General features: G+C 40.3%; 1 protein-coding gene across 4 annotated transcripts in view; it reads left to right on the top strand.

Annotated features, from left to right (window-relative positions):
- LOC133155336 (cGMP-dependent 3',5'-cyclic phosphodiesterase) overlaps nucleotides 1–22,498 on the top strand; it is a 96,837-nt gene that overhangs the window by 65,296 nt on the left and 9,043 nt on the right. For all 4 annotated transcript variants that reach the window (XR_009714658.1, XM_061280560.1, XM_061280563.1 and 1 more), the window contains 17 exons: nucleotides 11,451–11,540; nucleotides 11,914–12,002; nucleotides 15,154–15,263; nucleotides 15,659–15,714; nucleotides 15,853–15,912; nucleotides 16,114–16,270; nucleotides 16,753–16,805; nucleotides 17,474–17,548; nucleotides 17,648–17,689; nucleotides 17,932–18,000; nucleotides 18,080–18,210; nucleotides 20,169–20,280; nucleotides 20,375–20,414; nucleotides 20,875–20,938; nucleotides 21,105–21,186; nucleotides 21,479–21,653; nucleotides 22,148–22,260. Coding sequence is in view for 3 of the 4 variants with exons in the window: in XM_061280560.1 (XP_061136544.1) it covers nucleotides 11,451–11,540; nucleotides 11,914–12,002; nucleotides 15,154–15,263; nucleotides 15,659–15,714; nucleotides 15,853–15,912; nucleotides 16,114–16,270; nucleotides 16,753–16,805; nucleotides 17,474–17,548; nucleotides 17,648–17,689; nucleotides 17,932–18,000; nucleotides 18,080–18,210; nucleotides 20,169–20,280; nucleotides 20,375–20,414; nucleotides 20,875–20,938; nucleotides 21,105–21,186; nucleotides 21,479–21,653; nucleotides 22,148–22,260 (1,518 nt within the window). In the remaining variant the exon portion in view is untranslated. The remainder of the gene's footprint in view (nucleotides 1–11,450; nucleotides 11,541–11,913; nucleotides 12,003–15,153; nucleotides 15,264–15,658; nucleotides 15,715–15,852; nucleotides 15,913–16,113; nucleotides 16,271–16,752; nucleotides 16,806–17,473; nucleotides 17,549–17,647; nucleotides 17,690–17,931; nucleotides 18,001–18,079; nucleotides 18,211–20,168; nucleotides 20,281–20,374; nucleotides 20,415–20,874; nucleotides 20,939–21,104; nucleotides 21,187–21,478; nucleotides 21,654–22,147; nucleotides 22,261–22,498) is intronic.

Genomic DNA, 22,498 nt, shown 5'->3' with positions numbered 1-22,498 from the left:
TGTGACCACCGGGGTCAGGATTGATCGAGTGCCCGGTGCCTCGTTGTCAGAGCACAGTTAGCCTTAGTAGAAATAGGTCTCCGTGTCCCCCCCTCCTCATCCGCTTCCTCCTCTTCCCTGTGTGTGTTGATTTCAATCTTTACCTTCACCCACCATGACCTTTTTCTTCCTTTCAGTTAGCTCCTGTTTGTCCTTTTAGAGCCATAAGAAATTCACAATCAGAAATACTGTTTACCTTAATCATTGAAAGACTCACCTTTTCTATTCTAAATTGCGTTTTTATTCAAACAATACTGTAAAAATATCATTTATGTATGACAGTTATAAAGAAAATAATATTTACTTCTAGTCCACATTAGGAAAAAAAAACTGAAATATTATACAGACCTAAATAAGTGTCCATGACATCACACGCAGAAAGTGGTATTAGACCTCGGTATGAAAGAGACAAAGGTGACAAACATCACCTAAGGATTTTACCAACAACTCCTATCTCAATCAAAAATTCCATTTTTATTTCATTCCAACCATTTTTCCTCTGATATTTCAGTATGCAAAATAAACTCACTTCAATTAATAAACCCTTCCTGCCAGCATACGATTACCCTTCTCGGTCATGTTTCACATCATGTTGTTGCTATCGGGGGGTTATAATTACACTTGTGAGTTCTGCCTGTTGCCAACTGCAACAGTAACCTTGGGTGATGTGCCAGGGATGTTGCATAATGGATTTCTCTGGTTTGATTATTTATACATAACTTTAAAATGTAACATGACAAGGCTGTAACTGTCAAATATAAAGTTGTAGACTGTATTTATGAGTATCATGAGTAACATTATTTGTTTCCAGGTATTTACAGCTAGCTTTGGTAAAAACTGAGATTTATTCTTTGTTAGAACTTTGACAAGATTGCAAATCAGAGCCAATGCGCAATCAATAGACATACGAGCAATTCAAGCAAATACCCAAGTGTGACATCAACTATAACCTCCAAAGAGCACAAGTAAGACTATCACAATCGATTGTGTTATTGATGAACAAGAGTACAGAGGCTTCGACAAGCTGGAATTTGTCCAAATAAAAATAATAACAAAAATGTGATATAGGGAGCACTGATGATATGAACCTTTTCCAAAGTGTTAAGGTTTGGAGAAAAAACAAGGAAAGATCTGCCCATGATCCTAAACATGAACTTTATGCCTTATTACGTTGGAACAGGTTTTCTGTGTGACAGAACATTAAACGCAGTAGACGTAATGTCACAGCTTGGGTTTTCATGGCTTCTTCTTAGACAGCCTCATTAATCATCACTGATGTAACTATAAGTGCTGTGTTGGCAGCAGCAGAATTAATATTTTTTCTGGAAATTTAGAGAAAGAAAAGAGATGCAACCAAGCTACCTGGGGCCTCGTTCATCAATCATAAATGACATAACTTCAAAAATAACTTTCCTATTCATTTTTTGATGTCAAACACAAACACAACAGTAACGGAACTACCCTCACTGTTCCAATGTCTCTGGAGAGTATTTATGTTGATATATGGAGGACCCACCAGGGTTTAAAAGGGAAAAGATGAGGTCATAGGAAGGGTGTGAATGGTGTTTGGGGACAGGAGATGACCCAGTGCAGGCGCACACTGACTCGCGGCACGGGTGAAAGGTCAAAAGGTCACTTAGATGCCACATTGTGTTTCTCTGTGTGCGTGTTCTTCAAGAGAACAGATAAACACGGAAGTGCTCGGTGAGGAGTCCATCCTGGAATTTTCAACAGGAAATGTTCTCTACCTCTAAACAATGGCACAGTGCACGCTGATACGATACAGGAACAGCCACACACGCACACACGTACAGTAGATAGCCTATAAATCTCTAAAGACTGGCACTGAACATTCAAGTGCATTTCAGTCAATTTACTCAGCTTGGACCTTGTGTGTCTTTTGTCAGTTTGTATTTTTTGTGTGTAACACACAAACACTCACCATAGTGTGGTGTGTGTCTAATTGGCTTTCATTTTCAAATTGTTGCATTTCTGTGCAACACTCTCTAGGTGATTTTTTTTCATGAATAAATCCACATATTTTTTCAGAATGCTTTGTTGAACATGAAGTCATACAAAAATGTTTTTATGAATCATTTTATCTCTTCCCAATGTAATTATCTGTGAAGACAATGGCACATTCAGCCTAGTTTTTATTGAGATGCTCTCTTTGCGCAAGAGGAAACATGAAAGCTGACTCCAACAACAGGGAAAAAAGAATTATGGAATCATCTGTCCTGAGGATGTTCATTAAGTTGACCCAAAAAAATGTATCACAGATTTTACACAAAACTAAGGGCATTTTAAAGAACAACTTCTGGGCTAAATTACACTAAATATAATTAAGAACAAAATGTGGTACTCGGTATTCATTTTTAGACCAAGAAGAGGCAAAATGACAAAATCACCCAGTAAATTTCCATTCTCAAAAGTAACACCTACATCAGTTTTGATCTGTGCAGAAATAATCCTACCCCATTTCAAAAATGATTTCCATGTGCAAGTGGGACTACTTCAGGTCAACACTGAGAGTGACAGACTTGCATTTGACAATAACAAGAACCAACTATGATGACTGTAACCATGGAGATCTACTAATCTGCTTTTGCTGTCCGTTTCCAAGGCAGCGGCATTTGTGGTTGAATCCTTAGGAAATCCTGGAAGTTTTTCAACAAATGGGCTCATAAATGAACCTCTCCTTTTATATACTGTATGTTTACAAATATATACATACAGTGTAAAGAAATACTAGAGAAGCAAGGAAGGATTTGAGTGCGAAGTGAAGCCAAGTGAACGGCGAAAGCACGTGGGTGTCAGGTCTTGAACAGAAAAGCGTGATTAAAATAGAACAATAGCCATACAACGAGAGTGAGACAGCCAAACAGCTGCAACCGAGAACGAACGATAGCCAATGAGAGCCAAGAGCAACGTGACACTAAGAAAAAGATGTGAATTGCAGGATATGGCCAGATATAATTACAGATGAAGAAAAGTTTGAGCGTAATAAAGAGGGATAAAAACAGATGGATTTTGTCTGTGGAATTAATATTCCACAAACAAAACTAATCACAACACTCTGTTTCGACTAATTGCGCTGCACAGAACATATTATCACAAAGAAAATGTCGGGGTTGACTTCCTCTTTAAAGTCACCTCACACTCTAAGAGCACCCGAGCATTGTTTCAAACAAAGGTTCCAATCATACACTTTCCATGAGGTCATTTGTGCGCAGCGGGGATTTTTTGGACAGCCCCGATTGGCAATTGTTAGCAATTGAGGTGAGGCCTGTCTAGTTGTGACAAATCCTTATAATCAAACGCTTTGAAATTTGACTTGGTGCTTTGTATTTCATGGCACCATTGCAGGACTCAACAAATAAAAGGTCTTTTTCCGGTGCCATGGCAGCCCCGTTTGCTTGGACGTCATTGGCTGTGGGATTCTGGCAATTTCTTATTTTATATTCAAGTCTTGCTCAATATTCTCATTGTCTATCAGAATGTCAGTGACATGCCGAGGGGGAAGGGGCTGCCGAGTGCCCCGAGGTTCTAAGGTGTACAATGGTTCAGCCTGCGGTCCACGACGAACGTCACCATGTTCCCTCCTGGCATGTCACACATTCTGATGAGGCGCACCACGTTTCTTACGTTCAAGCTCTGAGACATTTTTTCTGTCCAGGATGAAATGTGGGCGGCAGGTATCTTTGGAGCACATTTGTGGCCAAGCCCACTTATTTATTCCCTTGATGCACGATCGGCCCATAAACTCTGCATATGCCACCAAAGAATTGAAGATAAATAACTGGTTGAAAGGTTGTCTCAATGTATTTGTCCCTATGGTGTAGTTTAACGCAATTCAACTCTAAGCGTGAATGTAAAATAGCATCATGACCACCGAGATAGCTGTCATCAGTGATGGCAATGATTTACTTTGCCCTAACTGTTGGCGCCGCATCACATGGAGAATGACTAGCCCCGGATTTAATAAGAGTGCAAGAGTCACCCAGTACAAAGCGATGTTGTTCATTCAAAGAAGCGGATAAAACATGACACACGTCTTTATGCGGCAGCAATGGGACGAATTAATTTGCTCACATTAATTTCACACTCATCAACAGGTCTAAAGAGGAGCGACAGACTAGGCTGGCTGCAAAAGGAATGAGGCATTATTGTAAGTGGGTTAAGTTCAATTCAAAACATATATCATGTTCGTACATGTAAGAAAAACATGGACAACCTTTGTGTAATTTTTTTTTTCATTGTGAGCAGATAATGAAGAAAAGCTTTTGTTTAAATACCTCCTCCCCATAATAATAGCTAAGAAAGATGAGTAGGTAGGTAATAAAATCAGCTTGAACTTAGAGCACTGAATTCACTTCATGACACGTAGCGCATTAAAATGCTCTTAATTTTCGATCTGAAAGGGCTGGAGTCGGACGTCTCTCTGTCTGTGGGCTTTCTCACAATAAAGAACGACTCACTTCACATTATCCTTTAATGTTACCAACTAATTTGTCCGCATGATTAACATGGCACAGTTTGACTCAATTTACATGGCTTGTTTATTGAACATGAGATCAGCTCACTGTCGTAACATCTCATTTGGAAGTTTTGCTTCAAAACAAATATGACAGATATTTTATATATGATATATTATTGTATTTTTTTCCAGAGATGCACATTTTGGATATCATTCTGCATATCTGCATATGACATTTAACCCCCATTTTCAACAAATCTTTTCAAAGATTTTCTCCATGACTATTTCTAGTATTTCTCAATGTCTATATGGGTCTTGATAGGTTCTAACTCACCCTTGACCCCAATGGGAACAAGCAGTGAAGAAAATGCAATTACTGCCTAGTGCAATTAGTGGCTGTCATATATCTCATCTGACGCCCCCCCCCCCCCTACCCTTTGCTTGTTTTTAATTAAAACTTTATAGAGATGAAGCCAGACAAAAACAACTGTCTTGTCTCTGTTTGTCTCCCGAGGAAATTAAGGCCTCACAAAGAGAGGAAGGCTGGCAGATTTTCTTTTCTGTCAGAAAATTGCACTTTATCTGTTCCCTCGAGGGGTTAGCGTTGCATTAGTTGTTGACTCAGTGTCAATTAATTGTGTTACTGATTGTTTGTTCTCGCCACCTTTCCACTTTACATGCACTGGAATGTAGAAGCAAAGTTGACGTTACTTAACTGGCACAAGCCATAATATGCTGTAAAATGGATCACTTAACACTATGGTGTGCTTAAAAAATGCTGGATGCTTCTACACAATACTTGTTTTTATGCCATTGCTTTATACCATTATGGTCTTGTAGTTACCTTTAGAAAGATGGATTTTCATTCATAAGCCTAATTAAAAAATTGGATGGTGTCTTGGAGGAGGGGGGGGGGGGGGGGTTACTTGATGGATTTTTCCGATTAGGAGTAAAGTAAAAATAGGCTTATTTATTTCCAAGAGTGGAGGGGCCTGTCTTCATGGCTTGGCTGTATTCTACAGTGCATGTGTCTCCAGTATGTTAGTGATGCTACTGGAGACCCAGCTCTGTTGGAATAACAACCAGGACCCATTGCATCACTACCAGGTCCCTCCGGCCACCTTGCACTGGGGACATGAGTCTTTCGAAGTGTGCTTTTTGCTTCTTCTTTTTTTTTTTTTCTTTCAGACTGCAGATCTGATTTTGTAACTGATACAACTTAAGAGTGACGTCCGCACGTATTTGGATAAAGACGTATTTGTAGTAATGTACCTATATCACATTCATATTTTTTTTTTTGCACTATTGTTGTGGTGTGTATATTAGCACAATACAGTTTAGAAGAAAATGTCACAGTCCAAATACTTTTGGACCAAAAAAATACTCGTGAGTTGACTTGTTAGAATGTCCCCCGGCATAAATATGCAGCTGGTGAGGGAGTCAACACTAAAGATCTCCTTGAAGGCATCTCAGAGCTAATCTGATCATGTGGATGTAATTTACATGAAAATCTCCTGGCATAAATGAAGGTAACTATAATCGTACGCTGACTCCATTGCCCTTCATCCTCAAGGTGTTTGATCAAGGTCAACATGACAAGCTGTTGAGATTCAGATTTGAATAAATAAAACAGCTCTTTAAATAGTGCAGTAGATAAGAAATGTGGTAGTGACCCTCAAGGCTCCCACACTAATCCTAAAATTCAAACATCACCATGTTTGCTAGTTTGGTAAATATTAGCTCATGTTTTTTTACTGACTTTGAATTAAACTTGGAGAAAAACAATGTGTTGCTAAATTAACATTACACTGTGTTTAGTTGAATTCAATGAATAATGCATATCTGCACTTTACGAGAGTTGACAAATGGAGCATAAACAGCAGTTTAGTATCAGTTGAATATTCCGGACAAATGTGCTGACGCAAAACAAAATGCAGCCAAAATGTGAGTTAAACACAACTTTTCAGTATACGCTTGATCAATATCTCCTGCATATAATGCGGTAAATTGTATAGGTTTAAGTTGTAATAGCACCATTCACCACTGGATGGCAGACTTGGATTTGTTGTGTTTGCAATGTGAGTATGCCCACCAGTAGCGCCGATGACAAGGTGTTGCCCCCTCCATCATTCAAGTTGTTCATCCCTGATCTCGGCAAATAGAGGCCAGTCACACAGCAATGAAAATCACGCATTGTTGTGCTGCTCACTCGCGTTTCTCCTGCATCGTCTTGTTATCGGAGTGTATTAATAGTCGTTCTTTGCATTTAGAGCATGCCCATTACCTTCCTCACTGCTGCTGAGCACCCGAGCTGTCTGAATCCCCCTTCATTGCTTCATATGATGGGCATACCCCACAGTGCCCAACTCCAACAATGTTCCTATTTGTGTCATTTTCTTTCACCATCCGACTGTTGACGGGATATGGAACTTAATGAATAGCGCTAGGTCTGTAAAAGCCATCAGGATGAGCCGTCAAAGGCATACGCCTTGGGGTGTATTGTGGAAAGTCATCCAGCCAATTTTTATTCCCTATATTCCATTTTTGGGTGACTTTGGGTGACAGGTGGATTACCTTAATTGGTCGCCAGCCAATCGCAGGCCATGTCTAAAAAGCCATTTACACCTACAAACAATTTGAAATAAAATGAATACCCTTTTTGATGGAACAAATAAAATGGAAGATGGGAGAAAGTGAAAAGTCAACACTAACCCCAAGTTCAAGCAGCCATATGAGTTGGGAAAATATTGACTGCCTGTACAAATATATTCCTACTACTCTTCCGCAGTGGGAAATTATATTGACATTATACTGAGTTTTTTTCGGGCTACATGGCGCCCACTAGTGCGCTCCCAGGTGTAGACGTGATTAAACTTTTCAGAGGTAGCTGTCCCCACAGATCTGCTCTAGACGTCTACCTCATTTTTCATTAACTTGGAAATGACATGATAGTAGCTCAGGGAAAGAGAGAAAGGCAACATTTTTCTTTACCTCATTTGTACGCCATCACACGCTTGTGCTGAATGCTATGTTGTCAGACTTTTACACCCGCTGCACAGTTGGCTCCCCGTAGATATTTTAGACTCATTTGCTCTTCAGGTGGGCTCTGAGTGTGGCTCTTACCGGAGAGAAGTATGTACTTCAGCTGATGCGTATCTTCTCAACTTTTCTTATTTATTTATTTTATACGAGTATGAGCGTTTGACTTTTGATATGAGAGTACTTTAATTGGATGTACGTGCTTTCTTTACTAAAGATGTTTGAATGAATTGTAGATATATTAAATTAAAAGCCAGCTGTACTCTTTTAATTTAGTATTAGGATTAGTGGTTCGGAATTGGAAGATGAATTAATTATTTTTGGTTTGCACTTTTTTCTTTTGCACCAGAGTTCCAATTTTTCATTTTGGCACAAATATACACTGTGTGTATGAGGGGGACAGGATTGGTAGATTTGTGGGCAGTAGGTAGAGGCTATAAAATCCTAATGAGAGGAATTTGTTTAGTTGTGCTCATCACAGGTGCCATCCAAAATGTCATAGCTCTTAGTGAGATGACAAATGCTGGTGATTAGAAAAACAGACAAGTGGGAGCTGAGAGGAGACATGTGAGGAAAGCGTGGAGAGATGGAATGAGGCAATTTTATGACAAGGAAAAGGCAAAACCAACAAATCGCTTCATGTATTAGTATGATTAAGTTTAACGTTTCATTTTTGAAGGTTGGGTTACTCACGCAGAAGCAAATTGTGGAGAAGAAATATCTATTCAAAAGATAAAATAGCAAATAAATACAATAATGACAATACACCATTATCATAATCATGTTAGCAGGAGATGATAGCGTTGTCATGGCATTTTCAATTCCGATAAAAGCTTTGTCTAAATTAACTCAAAATGAAATGGCATTGGAAAAAACATAATCTTGTTAGCGTAATGAAATGATGTCTGTTTTTCCGTTCACAAATTTGAAGACTGCCCCTTCCATTTGTACTAACATCCACATGACCATGTCCTCCATACAAAGTGTGTCACGGATTTTCTGGAACAATAAGTAAAGATTTTTCAAACAATATAGACACAGGTCATAGTTCAGCACCGGGCTTCCCCAGGGATATGTACTAAGCCCCCTCCTGTTCACACACTGCACAATTACCAAACTGACATGCAGTGAAGTTTGGGGATGATGATTAGTCTGTGTATAGAAAGGAAATAAAACATCTGGTGGACTAGCGCAAAGCTCTCTGTATCAGTATGAAGACGACCAAGTAGGATGATGGCGGACTTCAAGGACCGCATCGCCCCTTGCCACCCTGTACATTGGAAGAGCAGTGTTGGAATTGGTGTCCAAATTACAAGCACAACTTTGGACTGAGAGCTCCAAAAATAAAATCTCTTCAAATGACATTAAAGGCTGCTCAGATGACTGTGGGGAATAACCCTAAACCAAAGACACACTCTTTCATACCTTCCCCTCAGGCAGGAGGTTACGGAACATCTGGAGCTTTATCACCCGGGTGAGGAGCAGCTTTTTCCGCCAGCTTTTTAGCACTGTTAACGTCAAACAATGCTCTGTAGCCTCAAGATCAACACCCCTCACTTCCTATGACTATTTATCGTTGCACGTCAAAACTTTTTTGTATTATTTTTGTCGAGGACAAAATGACCTTGTCAACACCGGGAGCAATTCAAGCCTCTTGCGTTTTCAGTCTTCTGCATCATCTTTCACACATTTAAGCCGTGAATAAGCATCTCCTTTATCTCAGTATGGTATTTATTTAATTATTCTTTTTTTTCACGTCTTGGGATTTTGTGGGCTATTTTGTGCCGTAAAATGTATGAAAATTAAATTCCTTGGGTCCTTGAAAAATGAAATGCCCTTATTCATTAAATTGATAAATAACAGCGTGTCTGATGAGGCGTGACCAGCAGATGATTTGATATAAAAGATGTGTTGTGGGTTGTTGTGAAAAATGATTGTGAAAGGTCATAAGACGGACTTTTGACATTTACCGAGGCATAGCTCTACTTGGTAGTGCGTGCGCTCACACACCAAGAGTGACAGATAATATATTAGTTTGCATTCCGTTTCCAATCAAACATCACTTAAGACGATTTCCGCAAGCATTTCATGCTCTTTGGCTGATGATGCAACCCACTCTGATTGAAAGCCATTTTCTGTGGTTAGCCTCGGTCCAACTTCATTACGACACCACCATGGCCGTGTGATTGAGTGATCAAAGCTAATCACATTTAATCATATGTAAAAAGCACCAGATAGCTTAGGGATGGCTAAACTCTCCCCTCGACTCCCATTTTTTCGCTCGGCTCGCATCCTTCACAGTCTGACCCGGCACACGCACACATGTCCTTGTCTTTCCTGTTTATTAGAAATTCTGAGTGCGAGTAGTTGAGGGGGAGTTTTTTAAGTTGGACATCCTTGGTAAAAGGCCTTGCAGGCATTCCAGAGAGAAACAAGATGTTCTGTGTGACTAACAGCTTTATCAGGACAAGCTGAATATGATCTGGCATCCACAGACAATATTTTGAACATGATGTTCAACTTTCCTATTTATATTCACCCCGCCCGCCGTCTCCACAGCAGCTGTGTTTTAAGCATCTTAGATTTCTTCCACTATTTCTCAATGCTTTGATCAGATTTTGATGTCCTGCTGAGATGCACTTTCACTAAAATGTTGGAATAATACAGAGTGATAAGTGGAAGGAATAAAAATAAATGGCACCCAGTGTGCAACATTTGAGTTGAAGTTATGACCCAGGCTTTTGCTCAAGTTTTTGGAGCGCGATGATGCAAAAATTCTCGAGGCACCGTCGAAACGTGTTGTCTTCCATCTTAATTTGCTTTGAAGAAGTTGAACTGAAACAAGCCTCAAAGAAAGCCATCTTCTCTACAAACTACAAAGTCCTGGACAACAGTGTGCTGCACAGGGATCAGCACCTAATTGTACACATTTATAGATATGCATATGCATGAAGCTTTCATCAAGATTTTTCCACTCTTTGCTAGGAAATTGAAAAGGGAGGGGAGCGCGTTTTGATTAGGGGAAAAAGAAAGGCCTGATTGCGTGCCTTTTATCAGTCTACACACGAAAGGTTTCGTTTGTTATCATGCTTGGGATGATTCGGTATCAAGTTGTTTTTCCATTCTTTGCACAAACCTGTTTTTCAGTGGAACACATTTTATTCATGTCATTCCTATCAACTGAGGATATTAGAACTTGATCAGCTCTAAATCTTGAGGCCTGTGAACAAAAAGGAACTTCCTTGTTTGTTTCAGCACTGATCAGATCCCAGTTGCCCAGATGATCACTTTAACCTTGCTCTAAAGAGACGATGAACCACGAAAAGATTACCACCATACATTATTATTATTATTATTTATTTATTTATTTATTTATTTATTTATTTATTTATTTATTTATTTATTTATTTATTTATTTGTTTGTTTGTTTGTTTGTTTGTTTGTTTGTTTGTTTGTTTGTTTGTTTGTTTGTTTGTTTGTTTGTTTGTTTGTTTGTTTGTTTTTATTATTTATTATGTTATGTGGTTTGCAGGTATTTTTTGCTGGGCCCACTTTACACTATTCTATAAATCATGAGCTTTTTCTTGCCTAAGAAACGCTGCGAGTGAATTGCCACACATTAGGTTTTCACAGTGCATGCATCAAATTCATCAAATGTCCAGGAGAGCAAACCTAATCCTCAAAAAGGGGTTTTAGTTGAAGTGCCTCCAGTGTGTCAGTGTTTGAATGTAGCTTCGAGAGTTTTGCAGCTTGTTAAGTAGCTTGTGACATAGAACTTGCACATAACACCAAATGAGAGAACTTTAGCTCAGGGCTCCGACTTGAAGATCCCGATGTTTATTTGAAATGAGGAGCCAAAAGAGAAACAAGGGCATATGTTTGTCTCCTTCCACAGGATGCTCTGCTGCAGCTGGCAGCCGTTGTCGATGTGCGCTCGCTGCGAGTGGCCCTTCGAGATGGCGTACAGACGCTGTTACCCCACACGGTATAAACACACACATACACACGTTTAAAAATGTTCACTGAGGTGAAGTTAATGGCAGAAAAAATCACATTACAGTGAATCACATGTTCCACACCCACCCATAAAGACAAAAAATAGAAATATATGAAAACAACTGCTACATTAACACACACATACAAATAGAGCAAGCAACAATCCTCGGGCATTTTCTCTGCTCTTTGGAAACAAAGAGGTCCATAGGGGGTCTTCTCTCCCCCCCCCCCCCCCCCCCTTCTTCTTGCTCTGAATTATGCTACATTTTCTTCCAGTACTGCCGGCCAGATTATTGTATTGTCCTACACAACTCTGAATTCACACTTCTAATAAATGTTTGTGTGTGTGGTTTTCATTCTAGGAGTGTGTATGTGTGTACACACTAGATGGAAACTCAAGGTTGCTGTCGGACGACCCGCCGCACGAGCTGCCACAGGAGGGCAAGATCAGGTTTGTGCTGTTTATGTGTGTGTGCAGCACGCCGCAGATGTTTGCTTTGAGTGGCTGACTGCTGCGCGTTGATTTGCTGCGCCTTTGTCGAGGGAGGTGGTGCCCTGAGAGGCATTGCAATAAGGGAAGGGAAAAGGGATGATTATGAGCTGCTCAGCGCTCATTCACGTCACACGCTGGCCTCGCTTCATACCGCTCAGTCTGCCATGACAACCTCGACGGTTCCTCTTTTACCTCGGAGCAACCAATTCCACTCCAAGGAGCCGAGAAACACAAGAACGCCATAAGGTGCCTTTGAGACGTCCTCAATTGACTGTCAAAAGTTGGGATTTGTTGGGTATAAAATGAAGGTAACTGGTCATTTGGCCACTCCTAATAAGCCCTCAGCGTTTCATCATTTTTGCTACATTCCATGATAACTGAGTGATTGTGATAAGACGCCAAAGGCACTTCATGGTGGGATTGAACCTTCTAAGTTTCGATCTGTCCGCTCCACTTTCCTCTACTTGATGCTCGTCTTCAGCGGCTGGAAGACTGCAGGGCTCGTGGAGGTGACAATGCTCGAGTTCAAAAAGAGGCCCAGTTAATGTCGTCTTAAGTGCTCTCCAGAAGCTTTGTGCTACTACCGTGCGCTAAAACCCAGCACTACATTATTGATGAAACTGTCTCTTTGTCAGACAAGAGGGCCCCTTTAACAGCTCACATTCACACACACACACCAAAATGTACATGCACATGTATATGCGGGGACAGGCCCGCAAGGAAACAAGTACTGTGTACACTAGAGGTTATTCATCTTAACGTGAGTTCACAGTAGATTATCTTAATTAGTGACACAAGTGAGTCAAAAATATTAGGAACCTAACGTGTGGCCATTTATTTGCATCTGTATGTTTATTTTGGAAATCTCAGCTACATTTGAAATCATTTGGATAGGTAAATGATTCACAAAATTAGCTGGAAAATTAATCGTCTAAATAATTTTTGTTTTAAAATTGTTACAATTATTTTCCATTAGCAATTTTACAAACTACCTACAATACCGCCACGGACCACTAAAGGGTCGCGGACCTACAGTTGACAATGACTGGTTTAAATATATGTTGCTGGTGACCAGTTTGGGGTGCAGCCTGAATCTTGCCCAAAGTCAGCTGGGATAGACTCCAGCACACTCGCAAGCGGTCAAGAGATTAAATGGATGGATAATGAAAATGACTAGGAAAAAAAAGTCATTTCACCAGAAATAGTCTTTCGATGTACTTGGATAATTTCCTGGAGTTAAAGTTTAGAATTTCTAAGAATTCTAATGAGTGCATTCGAAAGGGTTAAACTCTGCAGGCCTTTTTCACAGCTTGCGAGCCGCATTAATCAAGTCACCTTCTCCTCAGGCAGACACATTGTCAGAGCTGGTTTTAATCTTGCTCTCTACCAAGAACTAGCGGTCGCCTGGCACTTTGGAGACACGAGTTGTCATGGTACTCATTTTTACCATATTGGGAGAAATTTCTGAAAATTCACTGAAGAAGCTCAGCTAGCGTGCAATGTCTGCACAACCTGAAAGTTTTCTACTTTTGAAGTTTTTGACCGCTCGTTTAATTTTAGAACTTCTTGACGAACACATATAGGTAATACTGTTACCTATCCAGCTGTCCAATATAAACTTACTTTATAGAACACAGCTAGAAAATAATCATCAAGGTCACGCAAACGGTGTAATTAGTATCTAATCAAATAAGTATAGAACCTGAGCCAGCAACCTCAAACTGGTCAAAATTGACTAGCCCAGACTGAACAAATTTTTTTATGCCCTGAGGTTGCAGACATCAGTTGGTGCTGTAAATTCATTCTTAAACTGTTAATTAAATTTTTAATGAAAAGTGGTTTTGAAAAATGTTTCATGTTTATTCCAAATTAATTAGATTTTTTACTGCTGCAAAATGTGAGCCAGCAACCTCATTCTTAGTTTAGCATCACAGAGTAAAATAAATTAATTAACTACTTCACAAAAGTGTTGCATTTAATCGTTAGCGTTAATTGAAAAATATGAAAGATGTATGACATTCAGTAAACATTTATGTAAGTGTAAGTTTTAGTTTTTGTGTGGAATTTAATCCCATTTTACTGTCAGGTAGCAACTAAATGATAGTGGAGTTCCCAGGCTTCCATTGACCTCCCATCGGAGCCACTGCATTAGCTTTTGCCCTCCCATGTGTGAATTTACACAACGATCGTACGGTAAAGCCGGGCAATACGTAAAGGGCAGTCCCTTTGCTACCATTGTAAGCTACGGCAATAATGTTTGTTTTTTTTCTGAAACGTACTATTCCTTAGTGAGCTAAAATAAATGGGCAGTCAATGCACCATACACATTTGAGTGCAACGCTGGAAGCGGAATTCAGACGCTTTGAGCATGTAATGGGTGTTTTGTGTTGTGTGAGTAACTGCTGGAGAGTTTGGGATATTATTAAATGAAGCACAGATGACGATGAATTTACCTTCTTACATTGTTTTTATTACTCGTTTCCATATTGGCGTGGAAGCGATTGGAGCGCAAAATGTTGTCAGGTTTCTAAATGTTTATAGTCAGCTTCAGATTTACATTTAGGTTTTGCTTGTGAAGACTACAAAAATACTAGTTTGAGGTGTAGATGGCATATAAATGAGATATTTCTTGGAGTGAGCAAAACCAGCTGAGAGAAGATGGAAAATCAGTCAGAGGCATCACAACAGATTTGTATTTTCCATTTCCAATACAAGCTTTTGAAATGTTCTGAAGAAAAAAAAGAAAATCATTGATATACCAAGAAAAAGGTAGCTTGAAAGTAAAACAACTGTTAGAAATCCTCAAAGTTGTTTGATGGATCAAGATGGAAACACCTAGAAATAAAAGCTGATCGTCTCATCTTTTGATTTCAAACCAATCAATCAATCACCAACTGCGTCATAATTCTTCCCGTTTTTTTTTTCTTTCCGTTTTTCAGGGGTTGTCAGTTGATATTTGCCAACTGTGGCCATGTGAAGTCCTTTGAGACGTTTCTGTGATTAAGGGCGATATAAATAAATTTGATTAGACTCGACTTGGTCGATCTTTGGCTCTCTGTGAGTTAACTGCATTTGTTCTACTTTAATCAAACCTTTTCTCTTTTAACAGGAGTGTTGTCGAGCAGCTGAAGCGATGTCAATGTGCCGGCTTTCCCTCATCGGAAGTGCCCGAAAAATACAAAACTTCTCTTGCAGCCCCACTAAAGGCACACCAAAGAGGTATGTAGAGAAAATTAAATTGCGGATGGATGGACAAACGAACAGATGGATCATGTAGTTATTTTCCCACATGTTCAGAAAGTTGCAGCTTCATGAATATGTCTAAAAAAAAATTCTTCAATATGCTGATGCCGCTTCTCTTTCTGCAAAGAGGGTAATAACAGTGTTGCGCAAGGGTGTTGATGGTGTCCCTTGTTGAATTCATATTTCATGTCCTATTCACGCATTTCCATTAGGAACAACAACACAAAAAAACAAATTGGATTAAAAAAAGAAAGATTAAGAACAAAGCAAGGACATGGAGGGGAAAATGAAAGGGTGCTCAAAGGAGTGAATTTAAATGAAGATATCGTTTTTCTCCCCCTGCCTTCTTTCCTTCCTTGTTTTTCTCTCAGCTGTTGTTATTCCTATCTTGGATCAAGAGCGGACCAAGGCCATCGCTGTCTTACTGGTCAGTCCTTGCTTTCACAAAACACACACATGATGGTGAATCAAGATTGATGTTCATTGGTGTAGTGACACATAAGATCTTTGCAGATAGACAGTAGATTGCACTGAATGTTGTTTTTTGCTTTTATATGTGTTGTAGGTGGGCTGTAGTCCTCTCTCCGATCAAGATGAAGCGCATCTTAGCACGCTGGAGAAACATGTACGTTTACCTTAGCAGCTCTTGTTTTGACCTTGTTATTTTCCATGATGCATCTCGGGAATATGAAAAAGCCTTAACCTTGCACGTACTTTATAAACCCATAAAGCAATTTTCCTTTCTCGTCTGAAAGTTAATTGGCATCAATTCTTGAATGACCTTTTGCTCATTGGTGTCTTTTCGTTCTCGCGCGTGACGCGGCAGGCCTCGGTGGCATGCGTCCGTGTCCATCTGGTTCAGGCGTCCTACCAGAGGCCCCCACTCAGCCCCTCTCCCATTCAATCCCACAATGCACTGCTGCACCTCAATGTCTCGGACCAGGACTACAGCGAGTTGGACCGCAACATCCTCCAACTTTGTGGTACGTCAACATACACAAACACACAGTGAGGTGAGAAATCCAAAGAGAGCGCGAGGTGCCGATTAAGAGATCTATGAATTTGGATCTTTGCTAAGACAAGAACTTCATGCATAATGGAATTTGATAAAGCTGCTCCCAGGTGCACAAACTTTATTTGCTCATCTCTAATTGTCAACAAATGAGATTTGCCATGGGGTCTCGGCCCACATTTTGTCTCGCTGCCTCGCTGTCAAACTTTGGCTTCTTCCTTCCTTGCACTCTTCACTTGTCTTCATTATTCCCGTATCTGTTTGCCGCTTCCTATTCACCCCTCCCTGACCTGGCTCTGTCACACAGCCTCTCTCTGGGGATTGCTTTCTGTCCAAGCGCGTACATGTTATGCATTCCTGCCTCGGACCTTTTTTTTTTTTTTTGTATATTCTTCTTTGCCCTCGCTCTTCTTTGTTTTACAGTCATCACTCTCCCTCTGCCCTGTCTTGTAGGTGAGCTTTATGACCTTGACGCAGCGTCTCTCCAGCTCAAAGTCATCAATTATGTAAGCGCTTGAAATCAGTCATGCACTCTCACGTACGTTCACATACACACTATACCTGCCAAACATGAAAATCTTCCTATCTGCACCACAAATTGTTATGATGACACTTCCGATGTTGTCGTTAACCGTCTGTTCACATCCATGCAGAGTAGTGAAAGAGAAATGTGAAAGATAGCATAAATTAAAAGAAAAGCATGTGGAGAAAGTCACCAAAAAAAAGTTATTTTGAAAGAATGATCTATTTGTTTGTGGTGGTTCTCATCGGATTTTATTTTGGGGAAAATAGGCCAAAGGGCCTTCTTATATGCAGAAATGTGCATTAGTGTACATATTTGTTCAATAGTGTGTTAATGGGGGATGAGTGTGTTGGCTGTGGTTGGCATTTAATCTTGTCCTGAAGCCAGCTCTGTGGATTACAGGAGTGTGAAGATGCACTGCTATTATGATATCGGAGTGTGTGGGTGGATGTGTATGCATACAGTGTGTGTGCGCTGATGTGCACGGGCAGGCAAAATTACAGTAAGAAGAAAATCGGTAAGATGGACGCATACACGTAAATTGAACCTGATTGTGCGTTTTATGATTTATTGGTCTATCACAAACACACACACCCGTATTGCCATGTGAGTCCATATTAACCTTTCTCATGTGTGTTTGTGTCTACATAGCTGCAGCAGCAGACTCGGTCACAATGTTGTTGTCTGCTGTTAGTGTCTGAGGACAACCACCAGCTTTTTTGCCAGGTACATTCACAAAAGGAATATGAAATGTCAACAGCTTGTGATTAATTTGAAACATTTATTGATTACTTTTAAAATTATGTGATATCCTCTGACCTTTAGGTAGTCGGAGACAAAGTTTTGGAGGAGGAGATCAGTTTCCCGGTGAGGCCAGCAATCATGTTTGTCAGTGAGTGATGTGTGTATACAGAAAATATTACACAATTGGACCTGGATTGGCTAAAGCTGCAGTTAATTTTGAGTTGCGGATCGACTTCAGATTTCTATTGAGCAAGCTTAGGTTGAATTTGTCATTTTGACAACCCACCTTTTTGTCACTTAATGCCGATTTGTTTGAATCAAATAGCAGACCTTTCACATGACTTATTTTCCCCTTCTGTTTATAGCTGATGTTTGGACGTTTCGGTCAGGTTGTCGAGAAGAAGAAGCCAATTACGCTTCAAGACATCAGTGCTGTAAGGAAAATAATCTCTTTCCAACTGTCTATCAGTTTTGCATGTTCATTCTGTGTGCACTCTGGTCAAAATCCCTCAGGAGGAGCGTAGGCAGCTGTCCAGTATGTTGGCCTGTGAGATCTCCTCCATGCTGTGCGTCCCCGTTGTGAGCAGGGCTACGGGCCAAGTGGTGGCTCTGGCGTGCGCCTTCAACAAGCAGGGTGGACAGAGGTATGTTAGTGGCTGAATCAAAATTGGCATTCTTAGGGATTCAAATTTATGCAGTTTTGTGAATTATCCCAATTTATTTGAATAGGACAGTAATTAAACCAGATTTGGCTAGAAGCATGCACAGTGAGTGTGGGCTCATTTTCCTTATTTATTAATTGCACAAGCTGTAAAAAAAATATATTTTTGCAGCAGAATATTTATGTATTAATTCTGTATGTAAATTCCCCTCCTGCACTTTATCCCATTCCTTTTAAATTCCCAAACATTCAACAAAATCTACATGAAAAATGTTCCATTTTAAAATTCTTCCGTATTTTCACCCTTACTCTGATGGCAAACAGACCAACCATTCGTTCACTTGATGTTTTCACTGCTGTTTCAATGAATCCCCCCCAAACCAGCAGGATGCACTGCACAGCCCACATGAATAGATCGTATCAAGCTGGGCGATATGTCAGCTCCCTACTTGTGTGCCGACGTGTAATTGGCAGGAATCTGACCTCTCCCCATGTGCCGGATATATCCGTCACCTATATCGGAGTCTTCGGTATCTGTTCTTCTAACTGCAAATTCACTAACGAGACATACACACACATGTGTATGGTGCTTTTTAGAAACACACTCACTCTGCAGCCAGCATTAGATGGGACAAAAATAATGTCCTTTAATTTCTTGGTACCTTATTACTATTGTAACAGCTGCAGGATTGTGGAAGTGTCGAATCTTCTTTCACTCCCTCATTACATCATTACGTGTTTTATACCGCTTATCGTGTTCAAGGTCATGGGGAGGTGGACCGACGCCAGACGAAAGCCGGACTACACCCTTGACAGTCAGTTGCAGGGCACATCTAAAAACAGACAAGCATTTACATTCACATTGAGTGAGAACTTACTCTGCCTCCACCAAAGTCAGGCATTCTTCCTCTTTTAAGTGTTAAATTTAGATTGAAATTCCCTGAGACAAAGGAGGAATGAATAAACATATTTTGGTAGTCCTGTTTTTGGAGTGTACATGTAGTCAACACAAACATAATTTTGTTTGAGGCACAACTGCAGAGTGGGATGAAGATGGTGTTTGAAATTGAATTTTAATCATTTATATGCAGAGAGCTTACAAGGTTTAAATGTCATTTTGTAGCAGTTCTATTAGCCTTTCTAATGTGATTGGTGTCGCAGACCAATCTTGCTTAAGAATTTTTCAAATTACAAAGAGCCTTAGAGAAAACGCCTCAGCGTGTGCTGCTATACTGTACGTTCGGTGAGCTCTTTGTCTGCCATTTCCTTTGTGGAACAAGGACTCGGTGTGTCTGTTCTTTGGAAGCAAAGCTGCCTGGCCTTCAAATTCGTACCATGTACTTCAAGGCTATTTTCTCTAGCGGGAAGAAAGAAACAAGATGCAGTGTATGCTTAAAGGAGAGAAAGAAAGAGGGGGAGGAACTCAAGACCACCGCCTTGTGCTCTATCGCACGTCAATCATAGATCAGCTTCTATTATGGGAGTGAACTTCATTTCACTTGTTCCGAGGCATGTTCTAGGTTGGATATGATTCATGCCTCCTTCGCAGGTTTCCCACAAGGCTCAGCTAAGGGCAAGAAAGCCTCGAGGCTATTCTTCACAATTTACATTTGCCCAATAATGTGCCACTGCCCTCTCTAGACAAGAAGAGACAACTGCAGGCAATTATCTCAGAGGTCAGAATCTGTTAGCAAATCTTTTTTTTTTTGCCTGTTTAAGACTGTGACTTAATTGGATATGGATTGTAAACTAAACTGATGTAAACTATTGAAATATGCGACGAAGTAGGTTGCACACAAATAATCATACCTCTGTGGCGGTGTAGAAAAACGGAGGATTATGTTTCGAGAGGACACGTGTTTTTCATTGAGAGCTATTTATCCTCTTCGTTGGCTTGTCGTAAATGTTCACGTAAGAACCGAGTCCACACGTTGCCCACAGACACACGGAGGCGGACGAGCACGCCATCCAACACTGTTTCTGCTACACTTCAACGGTCCTCACCTCAACTTTGGCCTTCCAGAAGGAACAGAAACTGAAAGTAGAGTGCCAGGTAATATGCCCATGCACAAACACCAATCCTATTTGTATGCATTAATACACATTCAATCTAAAGAGCTTTTTCTGTATATTTTTTCTCCACATAGGCACTCTTGCAAGTGGCCAAAAATCTCTTCACACACTTGGGTATGATGCTGCTCTGCATTCCTGTCTGTATTTCATGACACGGGACATTGCAGAACATTTCAAATGAATGTCTGACACATATAAAAGAGTGCCAAATGAAACACATGGTGCATGTAGTGGAGAAAAATATTAAAGATGCTAAAGGTGATTACACCCGCAGCCATAAAATTACAAGCGCATTAAAAGTGAAGGCTTCAGATATTTCAAGTGTCTTAAACAGTACAATTAGTCTTTGCTCAGCCATCACGATTGCTGCGACAGCGGATTCGATCAATCTGTGAAACAAATGGCACCTCTTGGCATCGAGCGTTGTTAACAAAAAAGCTTATCAGCTCGAATAAATGAATCACCGTTACTCGTGCTTCTATCTCCCATTATTTATCTAGTCCTTTAATTGCTGTAATTTCCCTCCCGTTTTATTTTTATTTCCTCTCATCCTGCCTCTCCTTTATACTTTCAGATGATGTGTCAGTGCTCTTACAGGAAATTATAGTGGAGGCCAGGAACCTCAGCGATGCAGAGATGTAAGTCAGCGTGCGGGGGGGAACAGTGTGAATGTCTTCATCCCTTTTTGCAAAATGCTATCTTGCCTCGTTTAATGAGGGCTCAAAATGACCTGAGATGAAATGGAATAAATGGCATTTTGGCGGCTTTGCCCTTCTCTGAACTTTTCTCTGTGTGTCTTTTCAGCTGTTCGGTGTTCTTGCTGGATCGCCATAGCCACGAGTTAGTGGCCAAAGTGTTTGACGGTGGTGTGGTTAGTGATGAAGAGGTATGTTTTTAACAATCTGCTGCCGTGTTCCAACGCAAAGTCAATGTATAATTTGTTTTTGCAGTTTGATGACCTAGCCTAGTTTAGTTGTTATTCTTATGGGCACATTGACATGCATCGAATGTAACGTCAACATTTGAAACAACTAAGTCAAATGTGTTTTATGAATATAAGTCTACACACCCTTGTTCAATTGCTTTGATTTTGTTTGTTGACAGTGCCAGATTTGAATGGTTAAGAAAGAACTATGGATTAAATGTAACACAAGGTTTCATGTATGCTTTCCCTGCAGAAGGAATTCCGTATCCCAGCAGATCAGGGTATTGCAGGCCATGTGGCGACCACAGGTCAAATCCTGAACATTAAGGACGCCTACTCCCATCCTCTTTTCTATCGTGGTGTGGACGACAGTACCGGTTTCAGGACTCGCAACATCCTCTGCTTCCCCATCAAAGATGAGAACGATGGTGAGCTGTGATTTGGGATTCTCTTCATAAAAAAAAGAAACTGCGTCCCAGGATAGTTCTGCACATACTTTGGAAAGGTTACATTTTTTTTCCCATGCTGACAGAATAGTTTTTCTGTTAGCATCTGCCTCATGTCAGTCCAGGTAGAAAACCTAGAGCTGTCTTGTAGATTTGAATATTTTATCCAGAGTTGGAATTCATGATTTTTTTAGATGCGGGTGAAAATGTAAAAATAAGTATGAATATTGTAACGGACTAGAACACCTCCAGGAATCAACAACGAAAAATAATGTCAATTGTACGTTATCATTTCGAATCTTCTAGAGAGACTTTTGACAGGATTTTTGTGCGTGTGCAGTTTCCCAACCGTGTTGCTTTCTTTTTTTTGTCACTCTCATATTCTTCCTTCATTAGTAACCATCCTGCTCACCTTTGCTCATGCATGTTGATGATCTGACTTTCCTCTATTTGTAATCCTCCTTAATATTCCTCAGAGGTGATCGGGGTTGCTGAGTTGGTGAATAAAATGAACGGGCCGTGGTTCAACCGCTTTGATGAGGATTTGGCCACGGCTTTTTCCATCTACTGTGGTATTAGCATTGCCCATGTAAGTCTCTTCTCTCACATATTTACTGAACTGTTACTAGGAATTTGGATTTATCTGATTTCAAATTGCTCATATCCTCTGATTGATTGGGTTGTCAAAGAAATATTTTGGTAGTATTTACAGCTTCACCTTGATCATGGCTGTAAATTAGTACCTTGCTGAATGCACCGGAGAATATCGATATTGTCTGATAAGCCAGAATCAGCTCGGAGGGAAATGCTGAGTCGAGTAAAGTCAG

Source organism: Syngnathus typhle, linkage group LG6, assembly GCF_033458585.1.
Source record: "Syngnathus typhle isolate RoL2023-S1 ecotype Sweden linkage group LG6, RoL_Styp_1.0, whole genome shotgun sequence".
Classification (NCBI taxonomy): domain Eukaryota; kingdom Metazoa; phylum Chordata; class Actinopteri; order Syngnathiformes; family Syngnathidae; genus Syngnathus; species Syngnathus typhle.
The sequence above is the reverse complement of the archived record's forward strand: the minus strand, read 5'-3'. Positions and strand labels throughout refer to the sequence as shown.